Source organism: Notolabrus celidotus, chromosome 3 (assembly GCF_009762535.1).
Source record: "Notolabrus celidotus isolate fNotCel1 chromosome 3, fNotCel1.pri, whole genome shotgun sequence".
NCBI classification, from domain to species: Eukaryota; Metazoa; Chordata; class Actinopteri; order Labriformes; family Labridae; genus Notolabrus; species Notolabrus celidotus.
In genome coordinates, this window is record NC_048274.1 from 38557573 (window position 1) to 38576009 (window position 18437).

Below are 18437 nucleotides of genomic sequence, written 5' to 3' on the forward strand. Positions count from 1 at the left end.
CACTGGATGCACAGTACTTAATGTCATGAATGATTCAAACTTGTAATTTTGCCTAAAAAACTGCAAATGCAACAAAGAACATCAAATGCATCTTCTGTTGAGAAGAAAGGATGATGAGCAGAGGTCACTCACGGGATTAAGCCAAAGAGAATGATAGAATGATAATCTTAAATTCATTTTCTCTTTTTCAATCCAGTCTTCTGCAACAACTTCTCTTCAGGTGAAAGACCAAGACATTTCCACACAGAGCCTTTGTGGCTGTGTCTTGTAATCTGTGCTTGATGCAAGAGGTTTGGGACTTGCATCAACACTTGTTTTGTTCCGTTTTTTACGGACTGGTGTGGCTGAAATTTACCCGTGTAAGCTCTCATTAATCATGAGGTGGATTGATGAATGTTAAGTTACTTATAATTTTTTGTACCTGTCCTGTAAAAAGTGAAATATCTTCGGTGCTGTTTAAGTGAGAGAATAGAGCAGGTGCTCTACAGCTGCAATACATTCCCATGCTTATCAGTCTTTGATACTGTCCCCTATACCCTTTACTCTCATGCAAACATTGTGCTGCATGTATGTATGTAAGGATGTACAAATGGATTGGCTCTGACTGGTAGGGTAGAAGAAATAGGATGAAGTGGGTTTGTGATGGTTTGGATTGTTCATTCATGAAACAGCGCCTGTCCCTTCTTCTGTCAGTCATTACAGATGTTCTTCAGAGGTGAAGGTGAAGTCCCAAGGACTGCTGCTCATCTCTTTGTGAATTTACAGTTTTTTACGTTTGCTTAAACACGATTTTGAAAACAGGGCCCATTTTGTCAAAACACTACACACAATTCACACAACCACACACACAAGTAGCAGAACACCTCCGATCTTTTGCAAAATGAAACACTCTCGTAAAAACTAAACACTCATTTATCAAAACCATATTTTGTTACCACATGAAACACACACGTTTCATATGACTGAATTCTGAACTCAGAACTCTACACACAAATTAAAACACACACACACAATGGGCAAAACTCCTCAGTTCTCCTGCAAAATGAAACTTTACATTCAAAATAATGTTGTTTCTTCTCAAAATGGTATTTTGTTTTCAAATGACACACACAAACCACCATATGAATAGACATTTATAAGAACCAGTTGAACACTGATGTGCTCAATGTAAAACACTGATGAATGGAAAACACTTCTTCTCCATTCATCATCATGACTTAGGTCTCTTTTTGTTCAGTGTTACACTTAATACAGACAGTTCATATATAAGTGTGTTGTTAAATATCTATTGTTTTTATGCTCAAAACACACAAATACACGGTAACAAATATACCGTGCCCCCCCCCCCCCCCCCCCCCCAAAAAAAAAACATTGTACACAGTGTACATCCCAACCAACACAAAGTTGCACATACAGTGGTCTACACACAAAACAACAGAAGAATTTACTGTATACAGTTACAGTAAAAATAACTAAAAGTCTGGTCACAGCACCTCATCCACATCACAAGCAATGTTTTCCCTGGCCAAGCAGCGGGGGAAATAAAGCTCTGATTGCTAACTGTAAAACCGTGTGACAGATGTTTGCCCATGTGATGAGTCAGTGTGCATAGTAGGGCAATTCACTTTAGATTTTGAATGACAGTGTGTTCCTTGTGAAAACAAGAGATTTTCTTCATGAACAGTGTGCCAAATGCAGAGAATTGTGTAGTGTTTTGAAAAAAGTGTGTTTTAGAACTGCAGTTTGAGTGTAAAGCAGGAATTGTGCTTATAGTTTAGCAGTATTGGTTCAGGTGGTGATTGTGTCTCAAGTACCAGTATTTGTGTGTAAACTGTTGAGACAAACTGTAATGTAAGCAATCATGTGTTTGTGCACCTGATGGCTAAGTTTAACAAATTGGCTCATAGGCGTTGCAATGTGACAGTCAGTACTTTGGAACTGAGGGAAGTGACATCATGATTCTGTGTCTAATGTATAAAAGTGTGTTTAGTGTTTTGCAAATCACTGTGTGTGTTGTTTTGAAAAAAAGTGTGAGGCTGACATCGCGCTTATAGAGGTGCAGATCTGGGCCAATGTTTTGCTCCTTGAATGTAAGGTTTTGATAATTGTGTAATACTCTTGATTTTAGTGTTTAAGCAGTCTAAAAAACTGTAATATGATGCACTCTTCAAAAGAAGCTGAGGACTTATGCAACATTGTCCGACTGCTGCTGCTGGAGAGACTGTTTGAGATTCTTCACAGTGCATGCCTACCAGTGTTGTGCAAGTTACTGAAAAATAGTAACTAGTTACAGTTACTAGTTACTTTATTCAAAAAGTAACTAAATTACTCTGTTAATTACTTACACCAAAAAGTAATGAATTACTGTTAAAAGTAACTTTTTAGTTACTTTATAATAAGAACATTCTTTAATGCTCCTATTTATGCACTACCAGCTTCATTTCAGTGCTGTATGGAACATAATACACTATTGATCATCTTTACAGTTTCTATTCATTTGCATGCACATCGCTAAACTTTGCTCAGCATTATGATCAATGCAAACACAGACCTGACTCAACCTCAAAGTAATTTTTAAATGCTACTTTATTTAAGTCAGACCAGCAACAACTGACAATATCACAAGGATTTCTGAAATAAATAAAACAAAACGTCATCCCCAGGAAGCTTTTGTTGTGGACAGACCAAATGTCTGCAGTTGTCGCGATGTAGTCTAGTCCTTCAAATGTTGTCTTTAGCTCACTTTCCATTTTTGAATATTCCTTATCTAAGTAGTTAGCAAAAGTTTTTCGTCCCAGTTGTCGTGTGCCGCCTGGACATGGTATCATGCTAACGAGCTGCCTGAAAGCGGGTGACTCCACAGTAGAGACAGGCTGCATGTTTTCAACAACATACCGTGCAATAGTTTTGTTGATCTGTCCCTGGTTAACAGTCCGGTTAAAATCAAGCCGCTGTTGTTTCGGTTGAGGGGCTTCACTCACTTCGAGTGTGTCCTCCGACGCCGGGTTAGCTTCTAGCTTCGTCGAGGCATGTAGCTTGTAGAGGTGTTTCGACAAATTTGAGTTGCTGTTTGTCGCAGTAGATAGCACCTTCGAGCCAGAAAGACACAGCTTACATTTGACTAAAACGTTTTTGTCTTTATGCTCAATTAAAGTGAAATAATGAGCGTATTTCCACTTTGAGAAACTCGTCTTGCTTTTGCCTTTACTCTCCATGACTGCCGCACATGTTATTAAACGGAAACACGCCCACATGCGTCTTCTTCTTTTGTTTTACAGCGGTTGGCATGGCACCCAGCAATCCCACAATGCATTGCCACTGTAAACAGGAAGAAGTACACTGTAGCTAGCCAACAATGAATTAATTTAAAGTAACGGACAAACGCACAATGTTGTAACGGTAACTGAGTTTATTTATTTTAAAAAGTAATGCGTTAGAGTATAAGTTACTGTCAAAAGTAACGGCGTTACAGTAACGCGTTATTAGTAACGCGTTACTGCCCAACACTGATGCCTACAAACAAATGACTAATCACAAGAAGTGTGCCTATACAAGAGAAGAGGTATACCTCTTCTCTTGTTCTGTCTCCTCAAACAAACAAACAAGCAAGCATCCCCAGAGTTTATTAACTAACCAGCCTACCGTATGTTTTGATCATTTGGACAGAGTTGTCAGCCTTGCTGTGCTGCGTTCAGTGTACCTAGACCAGAGGTAGGTAGAGTAAACCGAAACAGTACTCAAGTAAAAGTTCTGTTACTTTACAATGATGTGACTCAAGTAGAAGTAAGAGCACTCGTAGAAATAAGTTCTTGAGTAAGAGTAAATAAGTACCTAAAAATAAAAATACTCAAGTAGTGAGTAACTTGTGAGTAGTATCATATATAAAATTGGATTGTATTGGAAATGTAAATAGGAATATGCCAAAATGAATGCTGTTAGGCATGGTTTACTTTCAAACATTAAAGAAAGAGAAGCTGCACTGTGCACAAACTAATGTACCCGCTTTCATTTTTTAAAACAAGCTAGAACTTCAAACTGTGTCTGAGAGGTCATCAGAACTCCAGAACATCGATACTCCAACATTACAATTAAAAATATATCTATGCCTTCCAAACTTTCTTTTTTAACCTTTAACTTATTTTCAGTTCATCTTACTTCAAAACATAACTTGAAAGTGAGTTCATGGCCTTCCATGAACTCAGTCCTGAAGAATCTCTCTGATGTGACTGTTGAGCTTCAGAAGCAGCTGTTTTTATCAGCATGCTACCTTACTGCTCTTATAAGTTACTTTAGATTACTTTACAACATTTCTAACATGCTTTTAAGATTTAATATCAACTAGTACTATCCTTAGCTTACCTAACTGATAACTCACCATGACATGCTTTTAAGATTTAATATCAACTAGTACTATCCTTAGCTTACCTAACTGATAACTCACCATGACATGCTTTTAAGATTTAATATTAACCAGTATGATCCTTAGCTTACCTAACTGATTACTCACCATGACATGCTTTTAAGATTTAATATTAACCACTATGATCCTTAGCTTACCTAACTGATAACTCACCATGACATGCTTTTTAAGATTTAATTGTTCTATGTTGAAGCTCCAGATTTCCACTGTATAGAACAAAGTAAGCAGCTCATAATGTGACTGTTTCTCCTTCTTGTCATTTAGAAGTTATGAGAGAGTCCGGATGTTGGGTACAGGGTAAACATGTTCCTCCAAAGGGGACGTAGGTATAATGCAGCCTCTCTCCCCAGCTGTAGGTGGAGGAGGGGGCGGAGCTACTTCTCCATCCATTCAGTGTTGAGGCTATTTATAGCTCTGGATCAGAAGGCGCTGCATGAGAGATGACTGAGTATAAAACATATAAAATGAAGAAAAAAGGAACGGTAAAAGTAGAGACTGGACAGCCCAATGTAACGAAGTAAAAGTACATCTTTTTTAACACAAATGTACTTGAGGAGGAGTAAAAGGTACTCTGCAAATCAAATACTCTCAGAAGTCCAATTTTTTTTAAAAAACTACTCAAGTACATGTAACTGAGTAAATGTAACTCGTTACTACCCACCTCTGACCTGGACCCACTGCACGCTGCAGAGCGAGCCTAAAAATCTGCTTCTATTCATTGTGTAAATCAACCGTTCACTTAACAGCACATAACATTCTGGGTTACCCTGAGACTCTGGCAGGGCTCACTCCCATTCCCCATGAAATGTTGGCATTCTCCACTATTAGAGCACTATCTTGGTGAAAACTCCCTAAAATTTGAAATTCTCAACCCCACACACCTCCTCCTTCCGTCCAGTGCTGAGTTAACCATCATTTTCTTTATTCTATTATCACCACTGTGGTTTTGTTGAAGTCTATGAACACCATGCAGTCAAACATTTACTTACTTTACCATATGATGTTTTTATTGTTATTGTTATTGTTTGTTAGTCCTACTGTAATGTGTTGTCTGAAAATGTGAAGATGGTGCAGGGAATAAAGAGGAGGCTGCTCTCTGGTGCTCTCACTGAATTATGATGAGGTCTGTCTTTAGAGATTCAGTCAATCTCTACCAAAAAGAAACTCTCAAGAACACCAGCTTTTAGAGAGTTAATAATGAATCAACAGCTCACACTGTATAGTATATATACTGTAGATCAGCCTTAATGAACACAACTCCAGTTAATGATGGAGGGTGCTCCTGAGGTTTTAAGTAGAAAAAACAGACATAGGTTAAAACTCCAAGATGTTTGTTGCTTTGGACTAAAGTATCTACTGAATTAAATTGTAAAATTCTATATTATAACTTATATATAAAACTCAATTCAGACAGGCTTTTATTTGTTTCAGTTTCCTGCCAAAGCCACCACCACTATCACCCCCAGGCGTATCACTGGATGCTGACAAATCCGTTTTACGAATGTCCATTTCCCACACATGTACAGTGTGTATACATACACATATGTGACAGATAAGCCTCTGTTTTTTGCTGATTGTTAGGTACTCAGGTAATCCATATGTGGCCTGACTGACATGGTTGAACATATATAAACCCGGAGGGAACCTCAGTAGTACATAGAAGTTCCAAGGTGAGTCCTGCTGTGAACTTTCAGTGTTTGAAGGTTCAGATGTTCTACTCTGAATCTTCCGTCTGAGTTGAAGCTGTGTCTGATTCTGTCTGTGTCCTGCAGGTCTGCTGAGATGACGTCTGTTTTCAGGTTCTCCGCTCTGGCTCTGCTGCTGTTGTCTGCCTGCTGTTGGGCTGACAATGAGGTAGGATCATCGTGTGAGAGGACCAGTAGACAATGACATCACTCTGTGGTGTCTGTCTGTGGTCATGCTGCATCAGTTCAATGTAGCTTTGACCTTTATTTCCACCTGTGCTGTTTCTTACAGATGATTTGATCATCTTTTCAAATCCTTCACTTGTATCTGTGATTTCTTGTTGCTACATTTTTGTATCTAATTGTTTGTTTGTTTGTTTCCCTCCAACCGCACACCGACCCTGCAGCAAGGTAAGTCATCTGTTTGTATAATCAGACCTGTTCCATTAACATGCACTTTAATGTGACTGCTGCATTTGTCCACAAACTAAAACTATGTTGCTGTGTCTGTCACTGTCTTGCAGAACAGGACTCAGATCTTTCTGTGTCTGAACTTCTGGAGAGAGCTAACAAGAACCTGAGTGAGTATGAGCCACTGCTCTCATCACGCTCCTCTTGTTGTTTTCAGTAGCAGTAACAGGTTTTAAAGTTGGGATCTGATGTGTTTCAGTCCGCTCTGTTGATGAACCCACCCTGATCGAAGGAGACATTGCCATCGACTCAGAGGCCGAGAGGAACGCTGACCCCTGCACCAGCCGCGGCTGCACATGGGGCAAGTGGACCGATGGGAAGGTCTACATCCCTTATTACATCACCAACCACTTCTGTAAGTGTCACACAGATACACCCAGATACTCTCCGACTTCAGATAGGAACTTTTCACTTTAGAGGCAGCTGAAGCACAAACTTTTCACACAGTTAGAGATGCTTTTAATGCTCACTTTTAATATATTTGTTAGGCACCAATCTTAATTGCCTTGAAATAGAAATGATCCTAGCTGACAGCTAGCTGGGGCTTCATATGACTGGCCAGGTGGTTTGAATGCATGGCTTATGTTTCATGTCAGTTGTCCAAATGCTAGCTGTAACAGCAACACTGTTTATTTTCCTCACTGTGACGTTTGAAGCAGTCATTGCAGGATGTTAGCTGGACGTGTTCTTTCATCAGTACTGAGGAAAATATATTTTATTGTGCGCCTCATAGATTAGAGACCGTGTGCTACTGTGTGGTTCTTGTGATGTGAGGTGTAAAGAGTTCAAAGTTGTGTGTTGTCAACCCTCCAGCCTCTCGTGAGGCCGCCATCATCACCCGTGGACTGGAGTCCTTCTCTTCCTTCTCCTGCATCCGCTTCAGGCCCTCCAGAAGCAGCGACCGCGACTGGCTGAGCATCGAGTCCCAGAACGGGTAAATGAAACAGATTTTTATGAACAGTTTGTCAAATCTTTTCAAGCTATTGTTTTTTTAACTCCTTTTTTTCTGTTCAGATGTTACTCCTACGTTGGACGTCGTGGTGGAAAGCAGGTGGTGTCTCTGGCTCGTCGCGGTTGTCTGTACCACGGCACCGTTCAGCACGAGCTGCTCCACGCTCTGGGATTCAACCATGAGCAGACCCGCTCTGACAGAGACAACCACATCAGAGTCCTGCTGCAGAACGTCGAGTCTAGTAAAGAGGCTGTTTATTATTACCATATTAGGTTCTCGGCAGGATTCCTACTACAACATGTATACTACAACTCTGGCAAAGAAGTGTTATGCACTTTGTTACCAGCGTGTGCTACAATCTTTATATTTATATATTTATCTGTGCTGTGTGGAGGAAAGCTCTCCAACATTACGATGGCTCTCTGATGCCTCCTTCTGGACAGAAACAGCTTCCTACTGTGAAAACACATTGAGTGAGGGGATACAGCTGTGTAACTGCAGCTTTCTCAATATATAGCTAAAGCCATCCATACCAGACCATGATGCTCTATAGTTCATTTACAAACACACTGAGCTCATATCTGTCCAGAGTCTTAGGCTTCATACCAATCAAGCATTAAGCTTATATTTGTTGTTTTCCAGGTATGCAGCACAACTTCAGGAAGATTGCTACTCTGAACCAGGGAACTAGCTACGACTACAACTCTGTCATGCAGTACCACAAGTGAGTGAGACCGCCTCCCCTTCAGCCCTGCTGTTTGTCACCAAACATCATTTTGTCTGAGCTCAGTCTCACTGCTCTGTGTCCTGCCGTAGGTACGCCTTCTCCAAGAACAACCAGCCCACCATGCTCCCCATCCCTAACTCCAACGTGTCCTTTGGTAACGCTAAGGAGATGAGTCGCACTGACATCGCCAGGCTTAACACCCTCTACAAGTGTTGTGAGTGTCCACATTAGGGCGACATTATATACACTCAGGCACTTACTATTTATTCCTGCAGGCTGAATATAATCCTCTGCCTTTAACCGTTCTTTTGTTCATTGTTACAGAAAAAAGCAGTCTCTGTGTATGTGCTGACGGTCAGAGGAGACCAGGGATCAGCTCCCGATGCTTCCTGAACAACAAATGCGACTGACCTGAAGAATCAGCTAAACAATGATTTTTCAATAAAGTTTATCAAAATGAAACAACGCCCTCTCTTTTCATTCTTTGGAGCAGTGTCATCAACCATATTTATTCAATATTTATTGATTTATTACAAGCAGCTGTATGCTTTCCTATCACTTGGTCACACTTAATAACAACAATATAATGTGCCCATATACTAGACTAAATGTTGAGTGTCCTGAAGTTTAGGCACACTTCTGCAGAATGAATAAAACAAGAGATGTGGAGGTGGACAAAGCCATCTTGACTCTACTCTGAGACTTTTGTACACTTTTCAGATATAACCCCAACAAAAAAAATCCTGGAACACTCAGCTACTACATCTGAGCTCGGCTTTTGATACGATTGACCATCTCATCCTGTAAAAGAGATTAGAGCTTGCATTTGGCATTACATTACAGGAATCACTTCAGCTTGGTTCAAATCATTTATGATTGATCGATCTTAGTTTGTGCAAGTTAATAAATGACACATCCTGCCAGGAGTCTGAAAGCACCAAAAACGATTTTAAAACTCTCCTAGGCATTCTATAGGAATCTGGAAGACACATTTTTGTCTCTGGCCCCATTCCCACCCTCGGACGCGGAGTCGAACGGTTCAGTCGTGTCCTTAGTCTGCATACATGGCTTCAATCCACATGCAGCACACAAAATTTGTGGACAATTTTAACCTGTTCTGGGAATGTTCTTCACTTTTCAAAAAAGATGGGATCCACCCCAACAGAAGGGGGAGCCAAATGCTGTCGGCAAACATTAAAGGTGACATATCACGCTTTTCTCATCAATATATATTGGTCTAAGAGGTCCCCAAAACATGTCTTTAAAGTTTATGCTCAAAAAAACACTTTGAAATCAGATTTTGGTCTGCCTGAAAATCCCTCTTCTTCAGTCCTCCTCAGAACACTCTGTTTTCTCTCTGACCACGCCCCCTCCGGAAGTGGATGTGCCTCGGCTCTCCAGCACGTTGATCTAATGTTTACATGTTGGCTGAATATACACGGCTGCTCAGAGATCGCATTACTTCAACCCTCTGAATCTGATCCTGACGGAGAGGCGCCTGTAGCAGGACCTTTCTGAACGATTGGTCATAGATTTAGTGTTTTTTGTTGTTTTATTTATCAGTATGTCGACGTGTGTCTTGGTACACAGCTACGAACATGTAGCTATGTGGCTATGCTAATTAGCGCTAGCACTTATCCATGATAAATAAAGAACATCCACTAGATCTTCAAATCTGCAGACGTGGGGAGTAAAACCGACCTCTGCCAGAAAGGCAGCGGGACCTTTTCTGAAGGATTGGTCACAGATTTAGTGTTTCTTGTTGTTTTATTTATCAGTATGTCGACGTGTGTCTTGGTACACAGCTACGAACATGTAGCTATGTGGCTATGCTAACTAGCGCTAGCACTTATCCATGATAAATAAAAATCATCCACTAGATCTTCAAATCTGCAGACGTGGGGAGTAAAACTGACCTTTGTGTTTATTAAGACAGCCTACAACTAGCATGCCTCCCTCCTAAGCTCCTTGTCAGCACACATTTGTGCAGGTAATGAAAAACGGAGGAGGGATTCAGTATTATTTTATACAGTCTATGGGCTGAACAAGCTCCGAGCTCTGACTTCCTGTTACAGACTGGATATTGTTGTTACGTAACAAAAACACTGAAGTCTGAAACGGCTGGTTTCACACACATTTACAGAAAGGTGGAGAAATCAAAACAGGGGCAGAATGGATTTTTTTCATTCTCGGGGGGTTTGTAGACATGCCAGGGAAACATATTTCAGGTAAAGAACCATTAAAAAGTCAATTTTGCATGATATGTCACCTTTAAATATGTGATCCACTCTTTCCGACGTACATGACACTTTACAGTCCATGACACTTGTTTCCCCGCTCAGATCACTTCCTCCCTCCTGCACAGCACCCCTCACTCTCCCACATCCCCTGTCACTACAAGTACAAACACTGAAGTAGTCCCCTTTGTCAGAATCACTCACAAAAGATCACAGAAGTATATCCCACTCTCCAATGCCAACACAAGGAATATAAATAACCTCATTTATGTCACTACAAACACCCCCCCATCTGTTCCCCCAAGCACACCTCTAAAAGTGAACCTCTTAAATGTACGGTCACTGACAAACAAATCCTTTTTATGGAATGATTTCATCACCTTAAACAACACAGACAGTTTCTGTATAACTGAGACATGGTCAGACCAGAGGAATACAGTGCCTTGAATGAAGCCACCCCTCCAGGTTTCACCTACGCACAAAAGCCAAGGCTGTCTGGCCGAGGTGGTGGGGTCGCTGTCATACAGAGAAGAATATTCTTTCAGGTCAGTATCCTGTGGGGAATTTTCTTCATTTCAGAACCAAATATTTTGTGTCAACAAACACCTGCCTTTTTTATTTGTCTTAATCTACCGCCCCCTGAAATATTATGGCACTTTTATCCCTGAATTCTTTGACCTCTCTTTGCTTTTACCAAATTATGACAGAATTTGTATTTTAGGTGATTTCAATATTCATATCTGCTGCCCTGGTGACACATTTGCAGATGGTTTTCGTAACCTTTTAAAGTCGTTTCATTTTGTCTTTCACCCCACTGGTCCAACTCATGTGAAAGGCCATACTCTGGATTTGGTCATGTCACATGGACTTCTGATTGACAAAGTGGAGCTAATTGAATTCTGTGTATCAGATCACCTCAGTATTGTGTTCAACCTGCAAACCCCTACCTCCCTTAAAATCACATCTGCCAGGATTTGCTCTCGCATCATCAACTCAACCACAGCCAGTCAATTCTCTTATACTATTACATCCCTCTCTGCAGATTTTCCTCCCCTCTCTGATAATGACTGTCTCGTCACCTCCTTCAATAATCTCTGCCACCAAACATTAGATCTAGTTGCCCCTGTTAAATCTCACCTATGATCCTCCTCAAGAGCCAACCCATTGCTCAATGACTTCACCCGCTCCATAAAAAGAGAGGTGCATAAAGCAGAGCGGAAATGGAAAGCCTGTAGACTCCATATCCACCCTGAGCAGATGGAAGACCTCATGAAGACACGATACTGCAGTTCATGATGCTTGAGCGAATTACTTTTCCAGTCTGATCACTCTAAATACTCAATCAATTACAAATAAGTCCCTAACCTTTGGCACAGTCCCAGAGTATTTCAAAACTGCATTGGTAGAACCAATACTGAGAAAAAACGAACTTGGATCCCGCTACCTTGGAAAACTACAGACCAATCTCCAAACTCCCGTTCTTATCTAAGAGCTTAGAAAAAATCATTTTCCAACAACTTCAGGCTCATCTAACTGACAATAATCTATTTGAATCTTTCCAATCCAGCTTTCACTCCCTCCACAGCACTGAGACAGCTCTTCTAAAAGTCTGTAATGACCTGCTACTGGCCGAAGATGCTGGGTGCTGCTCTATTTTAGTTCTCCTGGACCTCAGTGCTGCGTTTGATACGGTGGATCACAAACTGCTCAATGACAGACTGGAAAAGTGGGCTGGTATTTCAGATATCCCCTTAAAATTGGTTGAAGTCTTATTAGCACAACGAATGTTCTGCCGTGTCAACAGCGAACTGCGTGTCTTCAATGGCAAATTTGCTCCACAGGGTCCCTCAGTTGCAGTTCTGGGCCTAACACTTTTCTCTGTTTACATGCTCCCCCTTGGAAATATAATACGGAAATATAATGTATATTTCCACTTTTATGCTGATGACACGCAACTTTACCTCCCCATGAGAGCTGGTGACCGGTCAAATATTGAAATCCTTCGCAAGTGTCTTGAAGAAAAAAAATCATGGATGGCAGACAACTTCCTTCTACTTCTTCTACTCAATAACAATAAATCAGAAATCATTCTAATTGACCCAGCAGCAAAAAGAACCCTCATCATGCCCAACCTAGATCATTTAGCTATCTCTGTAAAAACCTCAGCTAGGAATCTTGGAGTCATTTTTGACCAGGACTTGAACTTTGAACCACAAAAAAAGAAAGTTGTCCAGTCCTGTTTTTATCAGCTCAGAAATATTTAGAAGGTCAAGTCAATTATTTCATCCAAAAATGTAGAAAAACTCATTCACGCTTTTATTTCCTCCCGCCTTGACCACTGCAACTCACTATACTCCTGTCTCAACCAAAAATCAATCCACCGACTTCAGACAGTTCAAAACGCAGCAGCTCAGCTTTTAACTGGAACTAAAACACGTCCCACATCAGCCTGATTTTAGCATCCCTACACCGGCTCCCTGTTGTTTTTAGGATCAATTTTAAGACACTTTTAATCACGTTTAAAGCACAACATGGACTCGCTCCTCAATACATCTCTGAGCTCTTATCCCCCCATAAATCTGAGATCCTCTGGCAGGGCTCTGCTTGCTGTTCCACGGTCTAGACTAAAAACTAAAGGGGACAGGGCCTTTGCTGTCAAAGCCCCCCAACTGTGGAACAGCCTGCCAGAGGAAATCAGACTCGCAGAGTCAGTCCCTCATTTTATCTCACCACTCAAGACACACCTTGATAGTAAAGCTTTTATTTTGTGAATTTATTTTAATCTTTAACGTTTTATTTCTGCTTTTACTGTCTGTTTGCTTTTATTGCTTCTCTGCTTTTATTGTGTTTTTATTATTTTTGTGAAGCACTTTGTTACTTGTATTGACTATTGTGCATTCAATCCAACAAAGAAGAACCCAAAAGGCACTTTTTAACAATTTATTGGCTGTAATGCATTCAGGAGTATTTTTCAAAATAAAGTTAAATAGAATAGCCTCCAGAGTGGCTTTTTTTTTTTACATCTCACATTTTAGGGGCCTCTAGAGGGCTTCTTTTGGATGTCATTGGAGGGAGGGTCATCCAGAGGGCACTTTTTTAAGTTTTGTACATTGGAGGGGCTCAGGGCTAGACTGAGGGCCATGGCGGCCCACCATGATTATTTATACAATATGCGAAAGCACATGACTTACCAGAGGATATATGTGCACATTGTGTTGTTTCAAAAATTAAAATAAAGCGCAGCAGCCTACATGGAAGAGAGTAACCATGTTAAAAAATGGATACGCTCTTTCACTACTCACAGAGACTTTCATCTTGGGAGAGATGGACACAGTGTCATCATTTCCATCTTGAAGTGAAAGTGGATGTCAAAGAAACACTGCTAGTGATGTCTTTTCAATGTTTAATGAAATATACTGTTCATACAAATACACAATTAAGACCACAGTAAGACCATATATCCCTGTAAAATAGAGCTCCTCATCAAAGTGGCACCTTCAAGTATGAAAAACAGAGAGAATGAGAGAGAAAGATAGAGAGAGAGAGAGAAAGAGAGAGAGAGAGAGAGAGAGAGAGAGAGAGAGAGAGAGAGAGAGAGAGAGAGAGAGAGAGAGATGCAGAGACAGGCAGACAAAGGAAAGAAAGAGAGCAGGGATCAGTGAAGGTATAGTTTAAATAATGTTTAGGTGAACAGAGAGATAACAGCTTATTTTGTACTTACATATGCTGAGACAGAAGGCTGCATGGACCTTGGTGCTCTGAGGGAGACAGAAAGCAGAGGTCAGGTCAGATAGATTCATCTGATACTGTCTCTTCTGTAATGAAAATAAGAACTATTTAATAAACTCACAATGAAAGAAAAAGAACACATGTAAACTCCACATCAGGGAAAGGCAAACCTTCACTCCAAAGGGAGAGAACGAGAGGACAAGTGGGTCAAGAGTGAGGATGAGACTATTTCAAAACATTTACATTGACAGTATTGGTGTCTTTAAAATAATGCAATAATAGATGGTTGCATTCATTACAGTCACTCTGTAAAAGTAGTAGGCTTTAGGATCATCCAGGTGGATGTCAGTAAGAACACATAACAACAGTATACAGTATAGTAAACTTACATAATGTGAAGCATGCCTGTGAAGTCCACACCAATGAAAGGCACATCCCTGGAGCACCCCTGGAGGACAGGGGCCGCACCTGCTGCCGCAGTCTAACTTGAGGTGGTGATGGCAAACAGCAGTAAGTTTGGGACATTTTGCTGTCCACTTGTTTTAGCTTTTTATCTCACAGCTTTTCTGCACCCCTCTTGCGCTTTTGTTGTTTATCCATTTCCACTCACTTCTCTCCAACTCCTGTCAGCTCTAATGGGAACATTTGATAACCTTGGTCAAACAGGAGGGGAGGGGTGGGCCGAGGAAGTTTCAGAGATGTCATTGTTTTTTCATAAATCAACAAATGGATCATCGAGGTCGATAAAATGATTTATAATATTGTAACGTCCGTCCGGACTCTGCAATGATGACGAGCCGATTAGTGAACACAAGAGCTTTATGCAGAGCCGGCTCTACCCAATGTGGTGCCCTAGGCGAGATTTTAAATGGCGCCCCCCCCTCCATCGGCGATTAACATGCATTTACAAAAGAAATCGAATAGCATTGCTTTTATCAATGTCTTTAATTTGTAAGGTAACATGTCACCAAATTTACATACTTAAATACAAAAAAATATGAAATAAAATATAAATACCCTAACTACACAATAAAAACTTGTAAATAAGTGAATAATAATAATAATAACAATAATAATAATAACAATAATGATAGTAATAAATTACAAATAAAACAATCAACATCAAACAATTTAAATAACCACACAGTTTGCAGACAAAAACTATATGCATAGGCTACATAGGCTGGGGGGGGGACGCCGCCGCCCCATTGCTTTACATTTGAATCAATGTGAGCTTTTCCATTTGAAGAGTTAATAGTAATAACTAGTTTTAATACAATTGTATTTAAGGTATTTTTTCCCTCTTTTGTGGCGCCCCCCAGAGGCCACGGCGCCCTTAGCATTTGCCTATATTGCCTATTGGAAGAGCCGGCCCTGGCTTCATGTTATGACTGTATCTTTACTTTACCTCTTTCTTTCTCACGTTTTTCCTGCTCTTCTTTTCTTTTTTTTCTCCCCTGTGCTCCGGACAGTTTCGGTTGTTTTGACATGTTTTCTGGGGTCACATCAATAAATTCGCCCCTCCCCCCACAGAGAGCGAGCAGGTAACGATCAGCCGGAGGGGGGGGGGGGGGGGGGGGGGGGGGACGCCGCCGCCCCATTGCTTTACATTTGAATCAATGTGAGCTTTTACATTTGAAGAGTTAATAGTAATAACTAGTTTTAATACAATTATATTTAAGGTATTTTTTTCCCTCTTTTGTGGCGCCCCCTAGAGGCCACGGCGCCCTTAGCATTTGCCTATATTGCCTATTGGAAGAGCCGGCCCTGGCTTTATGAACTGGTCCCTGTCGGCCGTGACCACGCCCACTAACAAAGCGAGAATTAATAAATGAAAGAACTAACAACTTCTCCTGCGCTGTCTCTCGTCCTTCAAGCTCACACACTCTCACTCACACACCTTAGCCCCTCCATCCTGCTGCACTATGTGCCGCTCACTGATGCGTTCACTAACTGTCAACACTGTAGGAATCAGGAACATCTGCACTGAACACATTTAACAAACAGTAGCTGTTACAGTATACATTTTGGGTTAAATTACGACAGCCCAGGGCCGGCCCAAAGATGTGCATCGGCCCACCGGGCATTGCCCGGTACGCCAGATGGCCTGTCCATGCCTGGAGGGGCTACAGAAGGCACTGTATATGTTTTATACATTTCAGTGGCATCCAGGTATGGGCCACTGTTTGTAAAGTTGTGCACACTGAAAATAACAGCAACATTTCTCTACATGTAACTCCAAAACATCATAAAACTTTAGAGTGCATTTTTAAAAAGTCCCCTTTTTTTAATCACATTTAGAGGAATATTTGTGATCTTCTTCACATTTAATTTTGTTATGAAAAATATATTAAGTTAAAATCATTGTTAAATCCAAATGTTAAATCTAAATCTATATTTGGGGGCAATTATACGACTTGAGTAAAGCCACGTTATACACGAAAATAAATTCAAAATCCTGTAAATGTGCAATTTCTTACACGCATGACATTATTCTCGCGCAAGTTTATTCTCAGGAAATTCGTTTGTAACCCTAGAACACCATCGCCGGGTGATTTTCACCCTGGCAAACACATTTACATGATTTTCATTATGCTGCGTTTGTTTGCGTGTCATGGGACCCTGGGTAGCTTCAGCATCGTCTTTGAATGCGTGGGTGTTTCCCATACTGTCTATGGTGTTTCCCTATTCCAAAACACGCTCTTTCCTTCAGGCCTGTGTTATGCAATAGTGATTTTTTGTTTCTCTCTCCTGCAGCTGTTTGTGTGTCGAGGAAACTGTGCCTTCACCAGGGAAGTCTCAAATGTTCCCAAAGTGGGTGGACGGAACACCGAATTTCCAGTTTCATCATTTTTTTTAAAGGATTTTTTTGTTCTCGAATTCCAAATTTTTCAGTAATTTTGGAGCATTTTTATAGGTCCCCCCCCCCCATGATAAATGTTTTAAATTTTGTTAGACGTAGCACAATTGAAAATAAAAGAACACACTCTAATTTGTCATGAATTGTCATATTCTGATGACAAGTACTTTTTATTGGGTATATTATATCGGGTAAAAAACACCCGGTGTTATGATGGTGTTAGTAATTTTAGCGATAGTGTTCTAGGGTTAATATGGACCCAATAAAACCAAGACTGGACCCATGCACTTTCATGCACTGTTCAGTGATGTTGGGATCCATTCTGCCATTCTATGGAGAGAATATTGTGTCTTTAATATGCAATCAAAAATAATGGATTTGAGAACAAAAAACAATTTTGCAAACAAAATTATGATTTGAAAAATATGAAATAATGCTATGAATAAAGGAAATATATTTGTGATTAAAAATGTATCTTTATAAATCCACTCTTTTTTTGTTACAAACAAAATTATTATTCTCACGAACCACAGATTCGTTTGCGTTTCCAGTTTTTGCGTTTGCGTTTCCAGTTTTTGCGTTTGCGTTTCCAGTTTTTGCATTTGCGTTTCTACATAACTGTCATGGGCGGGACCTCCCCTGAGAGATGCAAGAAGCCTCCTGATTGGTCAGTCTCACTCAGAGAGACGGTGTGACAACTTCCGCCCCAACAAGTTGTTGCCGCGAAGAGACCATAGACTGTATAAAATATGGACGTAGTATCCGTGACGTCACCCATCTGTTCCTGAGAGCTGTTTTGAAGCAAATCGACGGCGGCAGCCATATTGGTAATGCGGAACTCAACCAGGCAGAGTGTGACGTAGTGTGAGCCTCTTAGCCAATGGCTGTGTGTTCCCGACCGGGAGTCACGTCAGTCATGTCCTTATTTGGGCAAAACTCATAATCTTAATATCTTCTGAACCGTCACGTTAGAAAAAAATTCACCCCCCGTACAGTGTGTGCCATTAGAGAGATTAGCTTCATAGGGCCAAGCTGTTTTTTGAACCAGACTGTAAACATGTTTATTAATGCTGCAAAGATCGTCTTTTTCCCATTCATATCTATGTGGTTTCCGGTGTTTCTGCAGCCAGCCTCAAGCGGATTTTCGATGTATTGCAGTTTATATCACTTCCGCATGGGCTTCATCGTTTGAGACCGGAGTTTGCCGCTTGAGGGAGACATATCAACATGGAGAAACAGGTACGTTTTGCGTAACATACCTGTCTATTTTCTGTCTTATTGGTGCTATTAAGGTTACACTTGTCGTTCGTTCTTCCAGTGTTTTTAGTTTCTTTTTACTTAACTTAAAGGAGGAAT

General features: G+C 40.7%; 1 protein-coding gene across 1 annotated transcript; it reads left to right on the forward strand.

Annotated features, from left to right (window-relative positions):
* Window positions 1–6168: 6168 nt before the first annotated feature.
* LOC117810601 (high choriolytic enzyme 1-like) lies at window positions 6169–8717 on the forward strand. Its single transcript, XM_034680514.1, has 9 exons — window positions 6169–6274; window positions 6513–6516; window positions 6630–6686; window positions 6776–6931; window positions 7390–7510; window positions 7591–7769; window positions 8171–8252; window positions 8345–8469; window positions 8580–8717. Coding segments are annotated over exons 1-9 (798 nt in total). The 5' UTR covers window positions 6169–6202; the 3' UTR covers window positions 8582–8717.
* The last annotated feature ends 9720 nt before the right edge of the window (window positions 8718–18437 follow it).

What these genes read in the sequence shown, in the direction of transcription:
- LOC117810601 (XM_034680514.1), top strand. Translation starts at nt 6,203, where the DNA reads ATGACGTCTGTTTTCAGGTTCTCCGCTCTGGCTCTGCTGCTGTTGTCT. An exon ending in AGCATCGAGTCCCAGAACGG is followed by an intron (nt 7,511 to 7,590) that starts GTAAATGAAACA and finishes TTTTCTGTTCAG; the next exon opens with ATGTTACTCCTACGTTGGAC. An exon ending in TCTGTCATGCAGTACCACAA is followed by an intron (nt 8,253 to 8,344) that starts GTGAGTGAGACC and finishes GTCCTGCCGTAG; the next exon opens with GTACGCCTTCTCCAAGAACA.